This window comes from Zootermopsis nevadensis, unplaced genomic scaffold (assembly GCF_977971745.1).
Source record: "Zootermopsis nevadensis isolate Lab colony 2312 unplaced genomic scaffold, Znev_1.0 Znev_ptg000027l, whole genome shotgun sequence".
In the NCBI taxonomy this organism is placed as follows: domain Eukaryota; kingdom Metazoa; phylum Arthropoda; class Insecta; order Blattodea; family Termopsidae; genus Zootermopsis; species Zootermopsis nevadensis.
In genome coordinates, this window is record NW_028259159.1 from 3,954,451 (window position 1) to 3,975,018 (window position 20,568).

The 20,568-nt window shown below is 40.3% G+C and overlaps 2 protein-coding genes and 1 long non-coding RNA gene across 6 annotated transcripts in view; 2 read left to right on the plus strand and 1 right to left on the minus strand.

The window, feature by feature from the left end:
- Flo2 (flotillin-2) overlaps positions 1-20,568 on the plus strand; it is a 149,495-nt gene that overhangs the window by 54,158 nt on the left and 74,769 nt on the right. The window lies entirely within an intron of this gene.
- The window catches only part of LOC110832752 (uncharacterized), a 73,585-nt gene that overhangs the window by 26,650 nt on the left and 26,367 nt on the right, over positions 1-20,568 (plus strand). Inside the window, exon 2 of the long non-coding RNA XR_015537315.1 lies at positions 3,439-3,518. This is a non-coding gene — a long non-coding RNA (uncharacterized LOC110832752). The remainder of the gene's footprint in view (positions 1-3,438; positions 3,519-20,568) is intronic.
- Positions 6,369-18,574, minus strand: LOC110832736 (glucose dehydrogenase [FAD, quinone]-like). Of its 4 annotated transcripts, none has more exons than XM_087356757.1 (4): positions 18,504-18,574; positions 10,928-11,061; positions 9,535-9,911; positions 6,369-9,288 (listed from the first exon to the last, which is right to left on the minus strand). In XM_087356757.1, exons 3-4 carry the CDS (start codon positions 9,855-9,857, stop codon positions 7,263-7,265), a joined length of 2,349 nt encoding a protein of 782 aa, XP_087212883.1. In that variant the 5' UTR covers positions 9,858-9,911; positions 10,928-11,061; positions 18,504-18,574; the 3' UTR covers positions 6,369-7,262. The 4 variants fall into 4 exon arrangements, with proteins under 4 accessions (XP_087212883.1, XP_021925698.2, XP_087212882.1 ...); XM_022070006.2 differs by lacking the exon at positions 18,504-18,574 and adding an exon at positions 16,978-17,344; XM_087356756.1 differs by lacking the exon at positions 18,504-18,574 and adding an exon at positions 16,488-16,895.

A 20,568-nucleotide genomic window follows, 5' to 3' on the forward strand; every position in this document is an offset into this window, starting at 1 on the left:
CAAGCTTTATGGGACCGCGTAACATGCCGCACTCAGTCTTCTCCGGCATGTCTGTCAAGTTTATCTTATTTTATAATTCACGAGTTGTGTATGGGGCTGTAAGTCTGTTCGTAGTGTTCATCTATACCTAGGCCTAAGACTATGTTCACGTAACATAGGGTTTTTGCTGTCCACAGCTGTCCTGCGTGATTTCTTTAGCGCTATGCCGTTGCTATATGATTAATTTTTTTCATATTTCTATTCTCCCCGCCTCTGCTTTCAATTATATTTTACTCTCTTTACTTTCACTTTTACATATAATTGTGTATGGTAGCGTTTATGAACCTATGGTACGCGTACCAGTGGTGGTACGCGAACTAAGTAAGACAATCAAAAGATAATATTAACATAAGTAAGTTTTCCCTGAACGCATGTGGTTAGTGGTACATTTAATATGTTAAATTAGAATTAGTGGTACGCCAGCGTAAGGGTATGTTCCAGTCTGTTTAAAATCAGCAACCTCATTACAATTTGTCACTAATTTATATTAACTTGCTGCATAAATATTTATCCACTATATTTTATTTCCGCACAGTTTAATACCTGTTCAACATCTTTATCCTCCAAATGTAAGGGTCATCTTCCTTTGGTTGTTTAATGATACTGCTTCAGTTTTTCAAGCGACTTAAGGCCCTCCCTGTGTTTGTTTGTAGCCTGTTTAGTTAACGAAGCTGTTTTTGAAGTGCATACATTGTGTGGCTTTCAATAGATGATTGAATGTGGAACGGCATGAAGATGTCTGCCTTCCGGGATGTTGCGTTGCGAAGAGTGGTCTCAACAGAAATGTTGTTTTTCGTGAGATTCTGCTGTCTTTGTGTATACAGAACAACTGAGCTTTTTTCTCTTGGTATGGAGGCTAGCGGAACTCATAAATGTTAAGCTTGAAAGTAAAATTTCCCGCGGTCAAATATAAGGAAGGAGGCGGTCATGATCGCAGTCACGGCAAGGAAGATCTGTGGTACACTCACACGTCAGAGCTTTATTGCTTTTGTTTTTCTATGTGTAATTCATTTTCCCATTCGTCAGTACGCCGCTTTTAATTTGTATACCTATATATAAAGTTTCTGAGCAGGTTAGCTGTACCGCTTCCAACACGGGACGGGATCCCCGCTGATATTTTTCGGGGGTTCCTTGATTTTTGAGGCGAATGACGGGGTAGTACACCGGAAGAAGGAAACCCACTTCCTGCAGCGCCATACAAAGAATTCACAGTACTTAGTTGTGACATCTCATTTGACGACGCGTGTACTCATGATGCATCATTTTAAATAGCATGAGAGCAATGAGTTAAATAAATAGACAGGCTATAACCGGGCCGCGTAATGCACATAATTTGCTATCCTTAAGTGAATTTCTCTGTTTAGTGGCTGGCTGTGGTGAACACGGCGGGGAATTCCTTGCATACTTGAGCAGTTGTTAGCTTCTCAACAAGCTTTCTGTTTTGTTGATTACTAATTTACTGATCCGTTTATACGTATAATGATATTTCTTCTTAAGTTTCATTTTGCGATCACTTGGATTCAAATTCGGCCCTGTTCAGGTATTCGCACTAGATTGGAGTGGTTAGTAGGCTTGTTTCCAACTCAGTTGGACCCCCAACGCCTGGTTTCTGTGGTCAGTTGCTTGTAGTTTTACCTCCAGGCGTCAAAGTGTGGTAGGACGATAAAATAAGCCGTGGCCGATTCTTCCGCCGTCCCCCCAAACCGACTACACTTTCTCTCCTCATACCCGACGCTGCATAACACCACTTGAGTCAGCTACGTTAAACATTAGACCAAATAAATAAACAGACGCATGCGTATTTACATGGATTAAACAGTAATGAAGTCGAATTATATTTGTTTTCAAGGCTTTGTGCGCTACAAATGCGTTTGTCATTTTAATTGGTATGGACTGCTTCGAGGAAAGTGTGTGTGTTGATTGCGAACTTTTGAATATTAGAAAATCTAACATCCTGAAGCCTAGGTCTGTGATCTTCTCACTTGTCCTACATTTGAAGCTTGCAGTTTCACCCACCCTTTGAGGTGAAGCCGAGACGGTTTCTGTACATAAGATAGCTTTCAGGAAATTGCTTAATTTAAGTATTCCATGAAAGTTTGTGAACGGAAGTGTAACTGTGTTTGAAGATACCGTTGCCGCCCAGTCTGGCGTTGTCTTTCATTACGGACAAACAATGTTATGTCCGATTCGGAGTTACAGGACATGGTGACGGTCCAGAAATTCCCTGTCCTTTATACGTTCAGATACGTTTAAAAAATTGTCCCATTTTCTGCGTCTTCTAAATAGACCTTTCCCTTCAGGTATTCTAACCAAAATGTTATAAGCATTTTTAATATTTCCTGTGTGTGCTGCATGTGCGGCCTATCTCATCCCCATCTATTTGATTATTCTAACAATATCTGGCGAAGGGTGCGAATTACGGAGTACCTCATTATGCAGTTCTCTCCAGTCACCCCCTTCGGTTCAGACACACGAAACTAGGCATTTAATTCTTAGTTGGACGGCTGGCTGCACGTGAGACGTTTAAACTCGACGTACTGCTGAGACAAACTTTGCAATGGTATCTGAGGTGCTCACGTCTCAAAATGTCGACAGACATCTCAGTAGGCCTGCTCTATGCGTCTTCAGAGGACTGAAACTAGGCGTATTTTTGCACTTTTGTGGCTCGCGTTATTTCTGGTTCCTGTAACTTCATAGTAAGATCTGCTTTCATTCTTCAGCTTTGGTGTAGAATGTATCTGTTAAGGCGCTGAACTTCTCAGCGATCGCTGACCACTTGGTTGTCGCAGACGCGTTCATGTCCTTTGGCAACTCTGTTTTATATATCTGACGATGATTAGAATACATGTGAAAGTAGCGATATGTTTGTACGTTATTTGTCTCACAGTTTCACCAAAGACACGCGTTCCTATTTATATTTATAAATAAACATATTACATTGAATAATCTATTCATGTGGTACTGTACTGTAACAAAACTTGACTTAGAGGTGAGCTGCTTAGTGATATGAAATGTAATGTGTTATTAGCAAAAACCACTATGCAGATATCTCAGAATCTTTCCTTGCATAATGTACCTGAAAGATTCGGAATGAGAAATTAGTATCTTTGTCCCGTATTTTTGATGATACAAGAAGTTAACTTAAAAATTAGTATTCAAACAGTTTGTCGTTTAGGTGTCACTTAGAAAAGTTAGAGTTGATAAAACAGGATTTACCACAATGTTTACCGTCCCGTTGTTATGAAATCTGATTTTTATATCTGTCCGTATAAAATCCTATTCTGAGCCATAATTTTATAACTTCTGCAAGATGAATTTTAATATTAGCTTCTTATCTATCTACCGTCTCTCGTATATATCCACTAGAATGCTTTATTGTTTTATTCTGCCTTCTTTTAGGTAAGAAGTGGATTGCTGGCACTGAGTGGATGGAATTTCTGCTTGCACTGCGTTCTTCAAGACACCCTAAATCCTGGAAGGTAACTTGCTTCGTCTCTAGCTTCGTGCAGAGCAAGTAGTGTACATTGAAGTTGAAAGTTTCAGTGTAGTTGTGAGTTGGTTAACTTGCTCCCAGAGAGCAGCAGTATTTCTGAGACTAGCTTTAATCGTCCACAGCTTTCTGTTCATGAAGTCCGTTATTTTGAATGTCTTACGCTTTTCTCTACGATCCCCTCCAAAGAATCGAGCGTTTCTTCTGTGTATCCCGTATAGAAAGACTTTTATACTCCGTTTTGGTCTATATTGCAGTTGTCAGTGACCAACAGCTACACAGTTCTTTTGTGTGAGACTGTCAAAGGGCCGAAATTCACAGATCGAGGGCTATTGAGTGGTGCAGTAAACACGCGATACAACATCTCGCTCTTTACGGACGATCGATTGATGAATATTCGTGTTAAAGCAAAGAATAAATAGAAGAAAAGATGTGCCGATATTTTCTTCAGCTTGCCTGTCAAATTTTCACCACACGAGAGCGTGAAACAACGGGAACTAGTAAAACCTGTAAAAGTGATGCTTTAATTGAAGTTATCGAAACTGTCATTGCAGTATGAGAATATAAAACGAAATTATCTGTTCGTTCAGATCGGGCAGGCACGCTGTGATGCTCGAATTTAGAATGAGAGCCTTGCTTTGCTGTGTTTGTGAAAGGAACTGGCATTATCACTTGCGCTGTGTCGAGTAACTGCTTTATGTCTGTGTTTGACCCAATTACAGTAGAGTGATGAATGTGTATTATGCTGTTGGAGACGCAGGGTAGCAGTTATTATGAAGTAGTTGATTTGCTGAGTGATGTTACATGCAGCGGTTCTCTTAGCAGCTAGTTGAGTAGGTTGTTATATTTTGTTTGCAACATTAAATTATCAAATTTCATAAAGACATAAATCTTGTACATTCCATCTACATTTTTAAGTCCAAGTTCTAGTCCCGAATCATCTTGTTGTCGGTTATTAGGACTATTTTCCAAGCACACTCTTACCTTTTCTTAGTTTCTGTTCAGTGAACTGCAGGGGTCACTTACAACGAATAACTTTATCTTATTGTCAAATTTAAAGACCATGTAACATATAAGAAAGTGACAGAATGTCTCCTAAGGATATTAGGGCCTGTTGCTGATTTTATTACGTTGCAGCAGTCTACAGCAGACTTTACAATTTAATTCTGCCATTCTGTGAACATGTTTTTTTTTCTGTAATTAACAGCAAAGGTCAGCCAGTGGTGAGTGCCATTAAGCTAATTGCAAGTATTCCAGCCGTGATGGATGCTGTTCGTTTGTGATCTATCTCTGTTCCTTGTACGAAGTAGTCGCAGCGTTTTTTTTTGAAGGGCTTGGGAATATTTTTATGGTACATCACAACTAATACCTCATATAGCCCTATTTCTGTTACTGGTCCAATAATATCCAAATTAATATAATATTATTATAATAATATAATATTAATATAATATAGCATGAACTATTTGTACAGTCTTCCTGAAAAGCCCATATACACACAACCAGTCAAGAAATTTCATACCTTTATGGAACCTGATGTTCATCGTTATGGCCACAGAATCAAACCATTGGGCCCTGTTATGAGCCAGCTGAATGCTGTCTGCATAATCACCCCTTAACTTTTTGTGTTGATAGTATATTTCTGTCTAGGCTCTTGTCCTTGATTGTCTCTTCCTTTCAAAGAGTACGATTGATATTACTGATGCTTTTTAACTTCGTGCTACACGCTCAACACGCCCAATTTTTGTTTTCATTTAATGACCTTATTAGTCGAAGAACACGAATTATCTCTTGATGAGATTGTAAAATTGAAACTAATATATAAAAAATTGATCCTTCCGAGTTTTACATTTCTTCTGCATTCTCTGTTATAAGAGCAGCTGTCTTCCACTTTGGTTTCTTTTATGTGTTATGGTTACGTGGACGTGTAATATAGACAATTCTGACCTAAATGTAAATTAACTATGAGAATAAAGCTAACAGTAAACCGCAAAAGCGAATTTGATTTGGACTCGATTTTAGTTCTAGATTGAGGGGCAGATGCTTGATAGAGCGTGACCTCTCCAAGCTTCAGTTAACTTCGATAAAAATCATGCAAAGCAGTTGAAAGTGGGACAGTTTCTGTCTCTTTTAAGTGTGTCAGCGTGGATTACATATTTCTTCTTATTCATGAACATAAACAAGGCTCAGGTCTTCAGACCTGTTCCTTTAAAGCTACAGGTGTTCTTGATATCTTCGGATTACATATTTACTCTATTTAATATGTTGTTTATTTATTTGTCTTAGTGTTCATTCTTAAATCTGTTTTTGCATATTTTGCTACGTCCTCAGTGTCTTCATTTTGACTAATATTTTCGTGTTACATATTGCCATATACAGACCTTGGTTCGTAGCTTGTGACTAAAGAAAAACAGTTGCACATTTACGGTTCTAATTACTGAGTCTTGTTCTTGGTTTTAATGATGAGAGGAGGCGATAGTAGATAATTGTTAATGGCACACAGAAATGTACAGAATACACGAAGTGAACGCATATAAGGCAGATCAACTTGATGATGAGACGATTAATGAATAATGTATCGGAAAGGATATGGAAGTAAGCGGCTGTGGCCTAATTTTAAGTACTGTTTTGGAATTTACAAAAATATTAGTCAACTTAGGAACTGCTTACATGGCGTAAATAAGCCTACAGGTTATGTTAGGTTTAAGACGTTGGCGTCTGTTTATCTCAGTGACCGGTTAGCAAGTGTCGGGAGTTTGAAAGTATCCGATATTCGGATGTGGTAGATCGTTACATTGTGATTTTTTGTTGTTTGTCTGCTATAAAGGAAAGTCAAGTCTCCATTCATGGATGGCGTTTAATTATTATTTTATTACCCTGCTCCCTGAATTCTAAATTACTTTTTAAACACTTGTTTACAGAATGGTAGGTTTACACACCGCTTTTGCATGTATGCCGACGATAATGTTTGCAGGTTTCTTTTCATCTCTGTTGAATAAAGTTTGACGGCTGTGTCAACGCACGTTTCACATAAGTGAACCCAACGCTAAGTATATGACAACATGATAATAGTGCTCCGTGATTATTCTCACTCATCTAGTAGGTCCGTACCAAGTGTTATTTAATTCACTGGTTATCAGCTTCCAGAATTGACATTTTTCGCACTGGTTTTGTTAGAGTGAGCTGGAGAAATTTCACGATATATTTTAAAATTAATGCGTCTTTGTTCCGCTTCGGACCACTGCAGCTGAGCTGTTGTTTAACGGATGCGTTATGCACATGCAAGCTGAACGACATTAAGTTCGAGAGATAAATTAGAATGGTAGAGATTAAATACCATTTCTTTACGAGCTTGGATTCGAATTATGTGATATGATTATCATAAGTAGTGTAAAGTTGCAATTTAATGCCATGTGTAGAATGTGTGGTCTGAATCGATTTATTACTGATTATATCTTATCATTTTTGTGACAGATTGCGTAAGAGAAATTCGGTCTGGTGGATGCTGAACATATAGAGAAGCCCAAGTTTCTATAGAGTAGAACCATGAACCACATAGAATTAAAAATGAATCCCGGACCCATGAAGTTCTAGTCCAAGTTACGTCTACAACCGGAGGACGTGAACAGGGTACATATACTGGACGTTTACACTACGCTTGGCGAACGTTATTGGTTTTAATTTGAAACGTGGTTAAGAATCCGTCTTTGTCATGCCTCACATCCGCTGATTGCTATACGGGAGTTCTCGTCGGTTTCCGTTTTGGCCTCGTCTTTCGTCTGACTGTCTCCCTTCTTCTCTTCGTTGCCATCGTTGTCGGCATTGGTGGTACTGAAGAAGTTGTATCCATGACGGGCATTGAAGAGTTTAATGCTTCTGTATCGTTGACTGCTGTTGAAATACTTGATATTACAGTGGTGTTGGAATTAGTTGTGGTGTTGGACACTATTATTGTAGTTCTATTCGAATTTATCATTGCGTTGGACGCCATGGTTATGTTGGAGCTCGTCGTAGCATTTGACATCGTCATGTTCCCAGGTGCCATAGTTCCATTCATTGTCGCATTTGTTGCTGGTGCTGCTGTTGCGTTCATAGGAATCCAGGTTTGCTTAATCATATCGGCGCCTTTCTCAGCAATCATAGTCGTTGGCGCATTCGTGTTGCCACTGACAATGTAAGGCATGATGGATGCGTCGATTACTCTCAAACCTGTGATACCGTAAACCCTGAGCTGAGGATCCACCACAGCGCTGCGATCGAATGATGGTCCCATCTTACAAGTTCCGGAATGGTGGTTCATTGTCTGAGTTGTCTGAACTATAACACAGTTCCAATAGGCGAATGAACCAAAAAGCAATGCTTCACAACCCGGTACGGGGGTGATGTCTAGCAAGTACCTCATGTTTCGTAACACACTGGTCTGGGATAGTCTTGCCGCTATCAGAAGACCCTCTATGAGGATATGCATGTCTGGTGCTTCTGAGAAGTAATTTGGGTACACTAAGGGTGGGTCGAATGGATTTGTTGTGTTCAGCTTCACAAGGCCGCGACTTCGCGGCCTCAGGACCATCGGACGTGGTATGATGTGGTTATAGTAGCAGAAGGGTTCCAGAGTAATAGGCTCAACTGCGCATGTCTCGCCTGGTGGCACAGTCCCGTTTCTTGTTAAGGGACTGGTAAGTCCTGTTGTAAGGTTGCGAATAACAACTTCTGAATCGAATGTGAATTGAAGATCAGGGTAGTCGCCCATAGCTCTTGCATACTGGGACCTTCCGAAGGCATTGACTTGAAGGACACCGATTCCAGACAAAGGCCCTTGACCATCCCGAATATACTGAACAAGGTGATCCATCCTTTGATTGAGGTTTGCTACCTGAGCAGTATCGGTCAATGTATAATATATGCCTCCAGAAGCGACGTGGTCCTGAAGGTTGTAACCCACGCTCAGATCTTGAATGACTGGGATACCAAGTGGTTCAAGAAATTCCCTTGGTCCTACTCCAGACAGGGAGAGTAACTGTGGGGAATTGATTGCTCCGGCACTGATGATGACTTCCTTACTCGCCATAACGGTTAAGGTAGTGTTTCTGTCTTCTTCTAAAACGTACTGGACGCCAGTAGCTCTCTTCATGCCATCAATTAAAATTCTTGTTACTGTAGCGTTAGTGACAATACGAAGATTTGGCCTTACACGTCGGATTGGTGTCAGGAACGCCGAGTTCGAGCTTTGGCGCTCACCGTTTAGCGTCGTCGTCTGGGTACGCATAACGCCTTCCTGCTCGGCACCGTTGAAGTCAAGCTGCCTGTAACCAATTTCTGTGAATGCTGCGATGAGAGCTCTGACATTTATGTCTTGGTAAGAGAGTGTCTGAATGCTCTGGAAACCTCCTGTGCCGTGGTAAGTGGTGTCAGCTGCGAATTGTGGGTCAAGGTTGTTCTCTGATTTAATGAAGTACGGAAGCGTTTCGTTGTAGCTCCAGCCGGTGTTCCCTAGTGCGGCCCAGTGGTCGTAGTCCTGACGATTCCCACGGACGTATAACATGCCGTTCATAACGCTTGATCCTCCCAGGACACGGCCTCGAGGAAGCGGGCATCCCATGCGACCGCAGGATTTAGTCTCCGGTTGAGAGACGTAGTTCCAGTCCACACCACTGGTGTTGCCTTGTACGAAAGGCGTGAATGATGGTACGTCCGCTGCGAAAGGTTGTTCGTCCCCTGCCTCCAGAAGTAGAATGTTCCATTCGGCTACCTCGGATAACCTGAAATTGTCACGTAAAATGCCAGTAAATTGTTTTGGAATGACGGCTTTTCATTATCGATGTTCGTTTAATTGTGAAATTGTTTATGGTTTATTTGACAACTCTGTCAGTAGCTCGGATTTTGTAGCACTGAACGGGATTGTTGTTGAATAATATAGGACATGAAATGAGGCCTTCGTGGCCCACAAAGTAGGTTATTTTTCGTACAGAAACGGCGTCTTTTTTACCGTCTGTGAAGTGTCTTACCTGTTAGCTAAGACACATCCGGCTGTACCTCCACCAACAATGACAAAGTCGTAAGTAATGTTCGTTGCCTGAAGTTGTGCCGCTCTCCCCGCGTTTTTTGGCCGGCTGTTGGCAATGGCATTGATGAGGATCATAAACACGGTTGCAAAATTGAGGTTGTCCACAAAACACATTGCCGGCATACCCGTAGATGTCATGTTGACTGCCATTGTCGTGTTCATGTTTGAAGCCATTGTTGGGGCAGTCATGTTAGTGGCCATAGCAGGAGCAGTCGTGTTGATTGCGGGTGGTGCCATCCCCCCCGCTAATGGGGGCGACGACATGACTGGTCTGGCAGGTCTTGATTTCCAGAACTAGTTCGCTTTGTCACGCCATTACTGGAACAGAATAATGCACACACTGTAACTGTGACTGTGTAATACTTAACGGTGAACTGAAGAGGGAAAGTGACAGAAGGAAGGTGCGAAATCTAGGCTGTGTTAAATTAGAAGAATCTTTCTAACGTTCGGTTTATAATCTGCTGTCTCAAAACGCAAAGTTGAAATTATGCAGAACTATAATCGTACCTGTTGTGTGTGTGATACTTGGTCTTTCTTGCAAGCGAAGGAAAAGGTTGAGGTTATTTTATTTATTTATTTATTTTAGAACACAGTGCTAAGGAATGTACTTGGATCTAAGAAAGAGGCAGTGACAGGTGAATGGAGAATTTATTAGCTAGATGAGCGACTAAGGGCTTTTAAAAGTACTTTGTTCTCTGGGCTAAAGTAATTTCTCCATCATCCTGTTACTTCCTCTTTCTTAGGTTAAGTACTTTTTGTGATAAATTTGAGAAGGATATTTGGACATAAAAAACAGAAAATAACACGAAGACTGAATTTCATAACAGGGGAGTTCAGTAAAATAACCTCTTCGTCTTTTGTTGTTCGGTGTATTTAATGAACAGTGTTGATCTGAGTGGAAAATGTAGCAAACATGGGTAAAATGAAGAAGACGCTTTTGTCCAGAAGGGCGAATGAGACGAGATCACTTAAAAGACACAGGCGTGCACCTGTAGATATAATAATAATAATTTTAAAATGAATATTCGGGAAGAATCTTTACGTCTTTGGATTGGATTAAGTTTGTTCAGGATAGCACCAAATGACATTTATGTGATATTCAAGGAAGATTCTGTGGCATGGCATAAGCAGTTTTGGCAACAGAAAATTTGATTCCTCCCTGTTCTTTACACCGTACACGGTTTATAAATCTCCTTAAGAAACTACCACAATTGTGTAATTATTATTATTTAAGTCAGATAGGATGCCTTCTTGTCCGGCAAAGTGGCGTTTGTTCGAATTTTGCTGCATGGCCGACTGTTTTCCCTTAGTGATAACCAGAGTTCCAGCCATACCTCTGTTACACCCAGTGACGCGGTTGTATCGTCAGCACTCGTGCTTCGTTGTCGGAATGTCCCGGGTACGATGCCTCAGCCCGGAAGCCGGCTATCCTGTCTGGACTTTTTATCATGGGTTTCCTCAGTCCCTCCTGAAAAAATCCTGTGATATTACTTTAAATGCATCACCGTCGCTTTATTCCGCATTTCCCCCCAGTTCGTCATTCATAGTTACCCTGTCATTCGATTCTGCACAACCTGGCAGTCGATAAACTGCCGCTATGCTAATGTTAGTATCAGGAAATTATAAAATACAGAGGCGGTATAATCCGTAGTGGAATGAGATCATACTGAGTTCCATGATAATCATTAAGTTCTTGGGCTAACAGACACAAGGGCGTTGTTAGTGGTATCATACGCCTTTCTGTTCTTATAAGGCCGGATATAAGGGAATTTAGACAAGAACTTAAGTCGATATCTCATCCACTTACAATGAATGGACTCGGTTATATGTCGAAAATAAATATTTAAAGTCACTATACGCGTGGGAATATGGGAAATGTTTACACATTTGGTCAGAAAACTGAAAGGAAATTGAACATTTGGAAGGCCTATTCGCAGATGGAATGAAAATATTTAAAGAAATTGTTAGCGTCTCGAGGAGCGCTTTTGCCTATGGAGATTGCTTGTACAGTTCTGAATGGGACCAGTTACGAATCATATCTTATGAAGGACGAGGAAAACGGTCGTGGCATGCTTCATCCCAGATTGTGCCCGAATGAACTGAGGGAAACCTTAGTAAGACAGCTGGACTACTGGCAGGGTATCGTACCCGCTGACTCTCGAATACGTAACGGATTTGCTGTTATCAGCTCCACCTGGGGGTTTATTCCACGTTCGTAATGAGATGCAGTTCCTTGCACAAGCCGTACCGCGTGTTCGAAATCTAATGATGGTGTCGACAGGTGACCCAATTGAAAAGTGTTTCTGTCTCATTGTTTTTGTCCGAGAGGTATTTTAAGTCGTTTATCCGAAAGTAATGTAGATTTCAGGAAATGACGCAATGTAGTGCAAACTTCTTTACTGGTGGAATGTTTGTAAAAGCGCTGTCTGCGCCGTGGTACTTTTTCAGACTTTGCATGGTTTTATTTAAACTTTCACTTTCTCAACCCTTATAAAAAAAAGTGGGTTAAGAAACCGCCGTCTCTGATTCTTTGAAACATTGTAGTTCCCACTGAACTGAATAATTTCATTTCACCCTGTCAGATATCTTATGTTTTTTCGCACATTGATTATTGTCGGTATATTAGCATTTCAGAAGACTTTAAGATTGATACTCCTCAGAGGTACACTCCCAACTTAAATTATTTACCACAGATCGGTATTAAGAGTGTCATGTCAGCTTTACTTCTTCTTCTTCTTCTTTTTTTGTTCCTTACTCTCAAAATTTGTATCCAAAGAAGAAATATATTGGCTGACGGCCTTGTAATCTCACGAATTATTTGTGTGAACAAAATAATAACATTATCTGGCGGTAGCGAGGTCAGTAAACAATATACAATGCCTCGAAAATATTAGTGTTCAGGTCTGTTTACTGTAGCGTAGCGTAACAATTCTGGTACATTCTCCGGAATTTGACGTCTTCAAAACTCGTTTTTGTAATTGAATCAAAATGGCTACTTATCGATGTATTAGTTCGTGTGAACTCTGCAGAATGATTTTGTGTATTATTTATCTATCAGGGCGGTGTGTTGTGTTTTGGAGTGGAAATTAGGACCTGCATTATCGAATCAAGTTCAGCAATAGAAGATTCTTGTCTCTGCCATCTCCCCCACTTTTTTTCTGACAGCTTTCCAAGAAGGATTACTCTGTGGAGTTGGTCCCTTTCTTTCAAAGTTTAGTGTTGGATTATAGAACGTTTGTATCGAAACATTCATGAAGTCCTGACTGTTTGATAGTTACGTAATGTGGTAATATGGAGTGCTGGTCCATTATGATTCATTAAGCCGCAAACCACCAACATTCTCTTAAACTTTCAGTTTGCATTTGCAGATTTTTTATTGGTCGTGTGTAGTAACCGAGTTATTTCCAGTCAGAATGCTTTCATTGTGTTTTCTAGCAATACGTAATTGGAGGTATGGCTGTTGGGTTTCATACATTCTCTGTGAAACGATTTACGAATCTTACAAGCAAATACTGAAGATGTACAAATCATTTGGTTTCTCATCTATAATTAATAAATTTGGGCTATATATCTATTCCGTATTTCGTATCACAACGCATCTAGTTATTCATAGATATTTTAGTTTAATTGTAATCAGAATATTATCTACCTTTCTGGTAGCCTTTAAGGCGTTGTCCAAGCGTTCTCGTTTCGCGCTGTCACGGGGTCTACTGTCACTTTCGATACTAGCCTATGGTTGCATTTTTTACGTGATAGGTTTGGCTCTTTGTTAGAAGGCTGTGCATAAATTATTCGGGAGATCCCGGGTGGAATCGGCTATCCTGACTCAGGTTTCTCATATTTTTCGGAAGTCCTGTCAAATTCTGGGATGGAACCTTAACTCAGGGCACGGCCGCTTTCTTTCATGTATTTTCAAATTGTATATTCATTAGTCATTTCAGTATTCAGTGCTCTATAGTCTTAATTACTGACAGCATTGTTAAATGACAAATGTATGAACAGCTGCATAATAATTTATTTTTTGGCTGGGCGGATTTAAAACCACAGTTCACCAGCACAGTTGATTGCTGGTTACTGTTTCTGAATTTATTTATTTAGTGTTCTGTCTGACGACAGGTCCATATGAACAGGATCCTTCCATCCTTTTCTCGGACTGGGACCTGTTCATATACGTTCTTGGCAGATGATCCAGAAGTGGTTTGCCATTGCCTTCTTCTGTGTGTGAATGGAGTAATTTGGTGGGATGCCACGGAGAAACCGGGGAAGCCCCCGGAGGAAAACTCCGTGTTGCCTAGACCACGGCCTTCCCCAACACAAGTTATAAATTCGGGTACCGCCGGGAATCGAACCCGAGACCCCAGGATTACAAGGCCAGCGTTCTAACCGCTAGACCACCGTGGCGTGACCAGTGTTGCGTGCGCATGCATGGGGCAATGTGAAAGGACAGTTGTGATGAATTGCATGCCTTGAGAACAGTTATCTATAGACGCATCAAGACAAGAAAGTCACGATTTAAAAAGGATATCCCAATCACATGCCCAAGTATCAATTACGGAAACCTGTTCGCATTACAGAACCCCGTCCGTGCGATATTACAGGCTGTTTCAGTCATAATACGACTGCAGTGTGTTTAAGTCCCAGCGAATGTCCATAGCTGCACTGGCCCACTTTTAGCGTTACTTTAATACGTGCTGATTATCAAAATTTGTAATCCAACTTACTGGTCTCTATGTCTTCTTGTTTTTAGTTCGTGATATAGTAATGCCCTGCAGCTGAGCTCCTTTAGAGGGTCCTTGAATGAAATTAAAACACTGGATTCCTCTACAGCAGTTCTCAGCTTTCTCTGACCACGGGTTGGTAAATCACCATTAAATTTTCCAGTGATCGGCGATACGCTCTGTCATATATTTTGCAGTGGAGACAGAGTCTAACTTCGTTATTAAAATCAAGTCTAAACATATTTGTGCAACAAGAAAGTTAAAACATTTATATGGCATTGAAATCAAAGAGACATTATAATCACGTACCTTGAACATTCATAATTAGACGTTATGTACGTGTGTTATAATTTAAGTTGTTACACCCGGAATTTGTAACAAGCGCCTCCGCCTTGCTAGTCCTGTTGTAAGCTGCGTGCTTACCGAACGGCTGGTCACAAACGTCCAGAAAACGAAGCAGGAGCAGGGAAATGGTTACGCACACCACGAACCACATGGTCGTTAAATCGCGAACGTCGCCGATTCTGAAGTAAAGTGTCCAGTTGTGGTAAAGTCAAATGGTAACTATAATTAACATACCGGTAGCCGTCTGCTGACCACTATTTGAGATACACTGCTACACAAGCTTAATAAATCGTATATATATAGCATGGGGCTGAATTTTAACGACTAAAGACGCATGAAGTTCGAATTATTCGTCTTCATGTCGAACTAGGAAAGGCCATTTTGAGATGTTTGTCCGGTAGTACCTTAAAATTCTGGATCGATCTTTTTATTTTTCAATATATATTCTGACTTGCTATCCGATTTTAATATTTGTTATATGTGACTTGGATGTTGGTCTACAAAAATAATCTAACGCTGTAGCTGTGTCATTGTGAATCCGGCCTTGGAGTGAATGATTTTTTCAGGATGCGCGTACCCTGGAGCTCCTTGATTGAGCATTATCTAACCGCATTAGAGTGGCCCTTGAATAGAACTTGATGTCATTACATGATAATGAGGTGTATTTCTGTCGAAATTTATCAATGTGGAGCATCAGTTTGGCAGGTCGTTGATTGGTCGTTTATTGTCATTCAGCGATAGTTCAATCGCGTCGTTATCAGAGTGTCTCTTATCGATGTTTTAATTGCATTAGTTGGACAGGGCATTCCACATTAAATCAAATTAATTTTCACACTGTATATGGCATAAGCGGTCACTGTCCAACATTGGCCCTTGGATATCAAGTTATAGACTACTGACGTTGTATTAGGTCTGTTAAAAGTGAAGACATTTAATATCTGATTACAGCATCACCTGGTTGTACCGTTAGCTTCCATTACAACAGACCGGATCGCACGCCAGTGAAACCCGCTAATAAGGAACGAATAAAAAACAAATCAAGGTTGAACCGTGAATGGTATTAAGTTTTATTTGCCACGCCTTGATTATGTTTGTTAACCTTCGACACTGAATGACCATGATATATGACGGATTTGGTTCATATACTGGCGGAATGTCTGTTAATATTGCGAAATGATTCTACTCAAATCCATTCAGTCCACTGTCCTCCATTCGGAAAATTAGCCGCAGAGTAAGATCAGATGACTTCATTACTCGTTATTAACTTCCACATGTAGGGTTTAATACGCACCTTTCTGTAATACAGTATTACCTTAAAATGGGGGCAGATACTCTGCATGATCTCCTTATCCGTAACACGGATACGTGCCCTCCATTGGAGTACATATAAATTAGAAACGCGTTTCTTACTGGTTTACATAAGCCTTTCTCACTAGTCTTTATTGTCTGTTACATATGCAGATCTGGTGGTGCAAATGTAATCAGGCTCCATATATGTGACTGCTCAGTTACAGATTGTTCTGTTTTATTTCGTAAAATATTAACCACATCTAAGGATGTTTTTCAAATAAAAGTTGTAGGCCTTTATCATAACGAGATATATTAGCCTAGTTAACTTCAGTGCGTCCCAACGTTTTAACGATGATCCATTTTTAGTCAGTTCTTGAGGCTGAATTTGATCTTAATATAAATTAGTGTTATATTTGACCGATGGAGAACAACATGAAAGTCTTATGTAGATACCCAGTATCACAAAATTTATTAAAAATATGTTCATTAGTTTTCGCCTCTTAGAGGGACCGCAGATAGTAGTCGACTAAGAAACACTCACGAGAATAGTGGCTTGTATTCCCCGAAGACTTTACCATTTCACTCCATTACTCAATCAAAGTAGAACACTCGAATTGCAGAAGCTTCTTCCATGACACTGTTTCGGTAACAACAGGGCGTCACTTAAGTCCCTAATACCACCGAGTGAAAACTGAAATTTGAACCAATAAGGAATGTAATAGGAATTCACGTTATGCATTTATATCTGGTCACAGTCTATTCACATAAATCACTGCAGTAGAAGTTTGTCTTCTGTCTTCTTGTGTGCTAAACCTTTGTCTTCGAGATGCTAACGTGACATTCTAAGTAATCAACAATCATATTATTAAGACGGCTGCCCTCTGGGTTCTAGCTCCGCATAGTCTGGTAGTTTACCGACTCCGAAACGTCGGTACACCTGTACGAGGCTACACGGCCCTACAACCCAGAAGGCAGCGATCTTCGTACTCTACACCGTCAGATCCTCAAATCCTACAATCTCACTATCTTACCTTTTATCACGATAAGATTCCTCCTGTGTGTGTGTGTTTCCCGAAGCGTTCCAACTTTTTGTTTAAACCCGAACAAGTAGATCATCTGTAACGACGGCCACTTTCAAAAAGGTAGCTCTCCTTCTATCAGTACACCACTTCAGCTTCAGCGAGTCCCCCTTCTCCTGTTCGTAGACCTGATCCACCCCCACTTCTACGCACGATCTGCAAAGTGACCCTCGTTGCCGCAATATGCTCCATAAGCAAGTGAAAACTGTTCTCTGCTGGACGAGAGACTGTATGAGTTTGGACCGGGTTTGGCAATGAGTTGCCGTAGTGACGTTATGCTCTCTCTTCTCATGTTCTTCCCAATCTTGAAACTCAAATCCATGAAATCCGTGAAATCATGGCATTTATTTGAATTTCTAATTGTCTGAATTTTAATACGGTTTACTTTAGTTGATTCTGGATTTGAAACCCACAAGCTTGAACCATACCGGTGTCCGTGACAAACCCATTTATAATTTAGTACTGAGAATGAAATTCACAGCCACTATAATATCTGTAACTACACGTGTGCACGTCATTGTTTGTTGCGCGAAATTAGTTTTTTTTATTCTCGTGTTGTTGACGCCTTGTAGATATTACTAACAAACCTCCCCCCCCCCCCCCACATTTATAAAATGCCCGCCTCTCCTTCACGCTTCCTGATGGTGGCGGTTCCAGTAGGTTTGAAGCAGTTTCACGGACTTATATTTCAACACAATTAACAGTTTTAAATTTGAGGAAAAACTTGTAAGGAGTGAAAAATATTGTCTTACTAACAAACTTCAAAATTTTTAACGTGTACTAATTTTCGGCATAAGTGTTAGGGGATCAGCCTTGCGACCGTAGAGGATGAGAAAAAGTGGGAAATTGTGCGAAGTTGAGTCTCGAACTGTTGTCCACAGTGGTGAGATTTCAGGTTCTCACGGCGACGAATATGAAGACAACTGTTTTCTAGATGTTGCACCGTGTACTCTGGGGTAGATATTTACTGACGTATCATCTTCATGATGGAGGTTCCTCTGAAACGTTTGCCAATATTTACCAGACTGCACGGTGATATATCCAATCATACAGCCATCTTCAATAATCCAGAAGTTTGCGTAAGAAATTAAATGTTACGTAAACAATTTATATGATGGAATTTTAGGAATTAGTATTAATAGAAATAAAAGTATATATTGGTATTCTGGGCTGTTGCGTTTTGTGTAGTTTTGGCTGTAACCCGGCATTTCAGGGAAATATACATCCTCCATCCTCGGGGCTGAAGAGGAGATGATGCCATACTGTTAAAATACTATATGACCAAAACCCAAAAGACCAAGTTTTCTGCACTAGAGTTACACGATTGATTTAATGTACATCCGCCCTACATTTATCTTCGAATTTGATATGAAGGAATAGCCAATCGATACGGATCCCGTATTGTGTTCACACAAAGTGTATATTTATAGATGCGCTCACTAAATTCCAGATTATATGAGAATCGTGTGCTGTCTTACCTGTTGATTTCGATTCACCGCACTCGCTGTTTGTCGTTCAGATACAGACAGACGGGCAGGGTTGCTGGTACACAGTGGTTTGTCTAGCCATTGGAAGGATAACTTTCTCGGTTTTACACGTGGCTTAGCGGGATGCGGTGACAGTGGTGCTACACAATTTTCTTCTCGCTGTATCAGCGTTGACTTTTGCTACGCTCCAATACGGCTAATGAATAGTTTTTTTAAACAGCCATTGCTACGCCTACTTTAGTGTTTACTCTTGAGTGCCATTTCATTTTTGAGAGTTTATTGCTATATTTATACCTCTATTTTTACTTGTTCGTTCATTTATTTAGTATATTCTTGTTAATTATTTACTTAATATCAAGTATGTGCGTGTTAATTTACTTAGTGCGTATGTGGTCTAGTTGACTGCACTTTTAGAATCTCCTTATTTCCAGCATATATGTGTTTTAAAAATCATTTAACGTCACAGCATATAGTCTGAATGCCTTGCAACTCTGTGGTTTGTATTGATACGTATCTGCGTACACACGTGTTGCAAGCATACATAAGTAACTGTCCCAGATAACCACTGCCTCACACCTCAGTAAGTCTCCACTCCTTTGGTGACAGAAGGGCGTGTTCCACCTCCTGAAGTCTGGACTACTTGTTAAGAACTGAAATGAGCAGCTCAGATCATTCTGTACTGCAGGTCCAGAATTCGTATATTTTTGATATCGACGCTGCTTTATTACAGTCTAAAATCCAACTCTATTCGTTCAGAAACTGTTCTTACAATGAATTTGCATTTTACATAAAATACAAATCCCATTAATGCCATTATTTAATTTCTGGCTCCAGTAGTGTGAGTTCAACCATGGATCTGTATCTGTAACTTAACAGGACTGATTATTTGCCATTTATCTTTCTGTTGTTGAAAAACAGGATTTATTTAATTAGTTGTTGGTTTTGATAACGCAAATACTTTTTATTAGAAATGTAATGAAAGTTAACGCAGCCCAGTAGTATATAATAATCATCCTGTATTTAAATATTGCATCGTTTGAATTTCTATACGAGATAGCCACCGAAACGTAAATGAAGAAGATCGTTGAAGTACAAGTTCATTGTATTTGGAAAGTATGTTCTGTACGCATTTAATGATGCGAGGGATAAATATAGGATAGCTTATTTTTTCCGCCACAGGTTTTCATCAGCAATGCCGTCGTATGTAAAGTAGTACGGGACGTTTTTATAAAACACGTAGGCGTATGGTACAAAGTGGAATGCACTCTTCTACTCTTGTTCCGAGTAATAGGGCTCGTGTTAGCCCTCAAGCCATCTCCAGTGTTCCAACGGTTGGAACAGGTGTGACGGTTCTCGGGCGCTCATGTCTTGTGATAAGAGCATTATATCGATATTATCATTTCAGGGATGAGCAAAAGATGGCAGGAAATCTAAAGCGCGATTCATGTAACTCTCTCGGCGAGGTAGTACTAGATCTGAACGTCATGAAACTGCAGAGTAATTGGCACGTATGACGGCGATGGTAATGGCCAGTCACTTTAAGAGTGCAAGCCATTCTGCCCTTTCTGCTCTGGATACCGATCTTGGCTTCTCACAGCTTTCTCTCCTCGTTTAATATAGCTTCCTCTAATAAGGAATTTAATGCATAGGAGCCCATGAATTGTACTATCGTCTGCTGCGTGGACATTTGGTGCGATTTCCAAATTTGACTCGCATTTGTGTTCCTTCACCTGAGGCTAGATAAGTGATTTGTGGTTGTATGTTTTCTCGTCGCAGTCTGGGAGAAAAAATCACAATTTTATTTGAATTCGTATTTAGTCCTCTGTTACGAAGTAGGCCACCCTGTCAAGTGTTGGAATTGTAGTGTTAACCCCTTCCACGCTACCACTGAGATGTCTTGTTCAGAAACAAAGGCCTTTGTTCAGAATGTATACCCGTTCGTCACTGGTTATTGCTTTGTAATGTGCAGTGGAAGGTTTCTTAGCGTCAAAGAAAACTCCGCATACACTGTGTTCAAATGTAGCTCTTCTTGAGTCTGTTGGTCTTGTAATAGTCA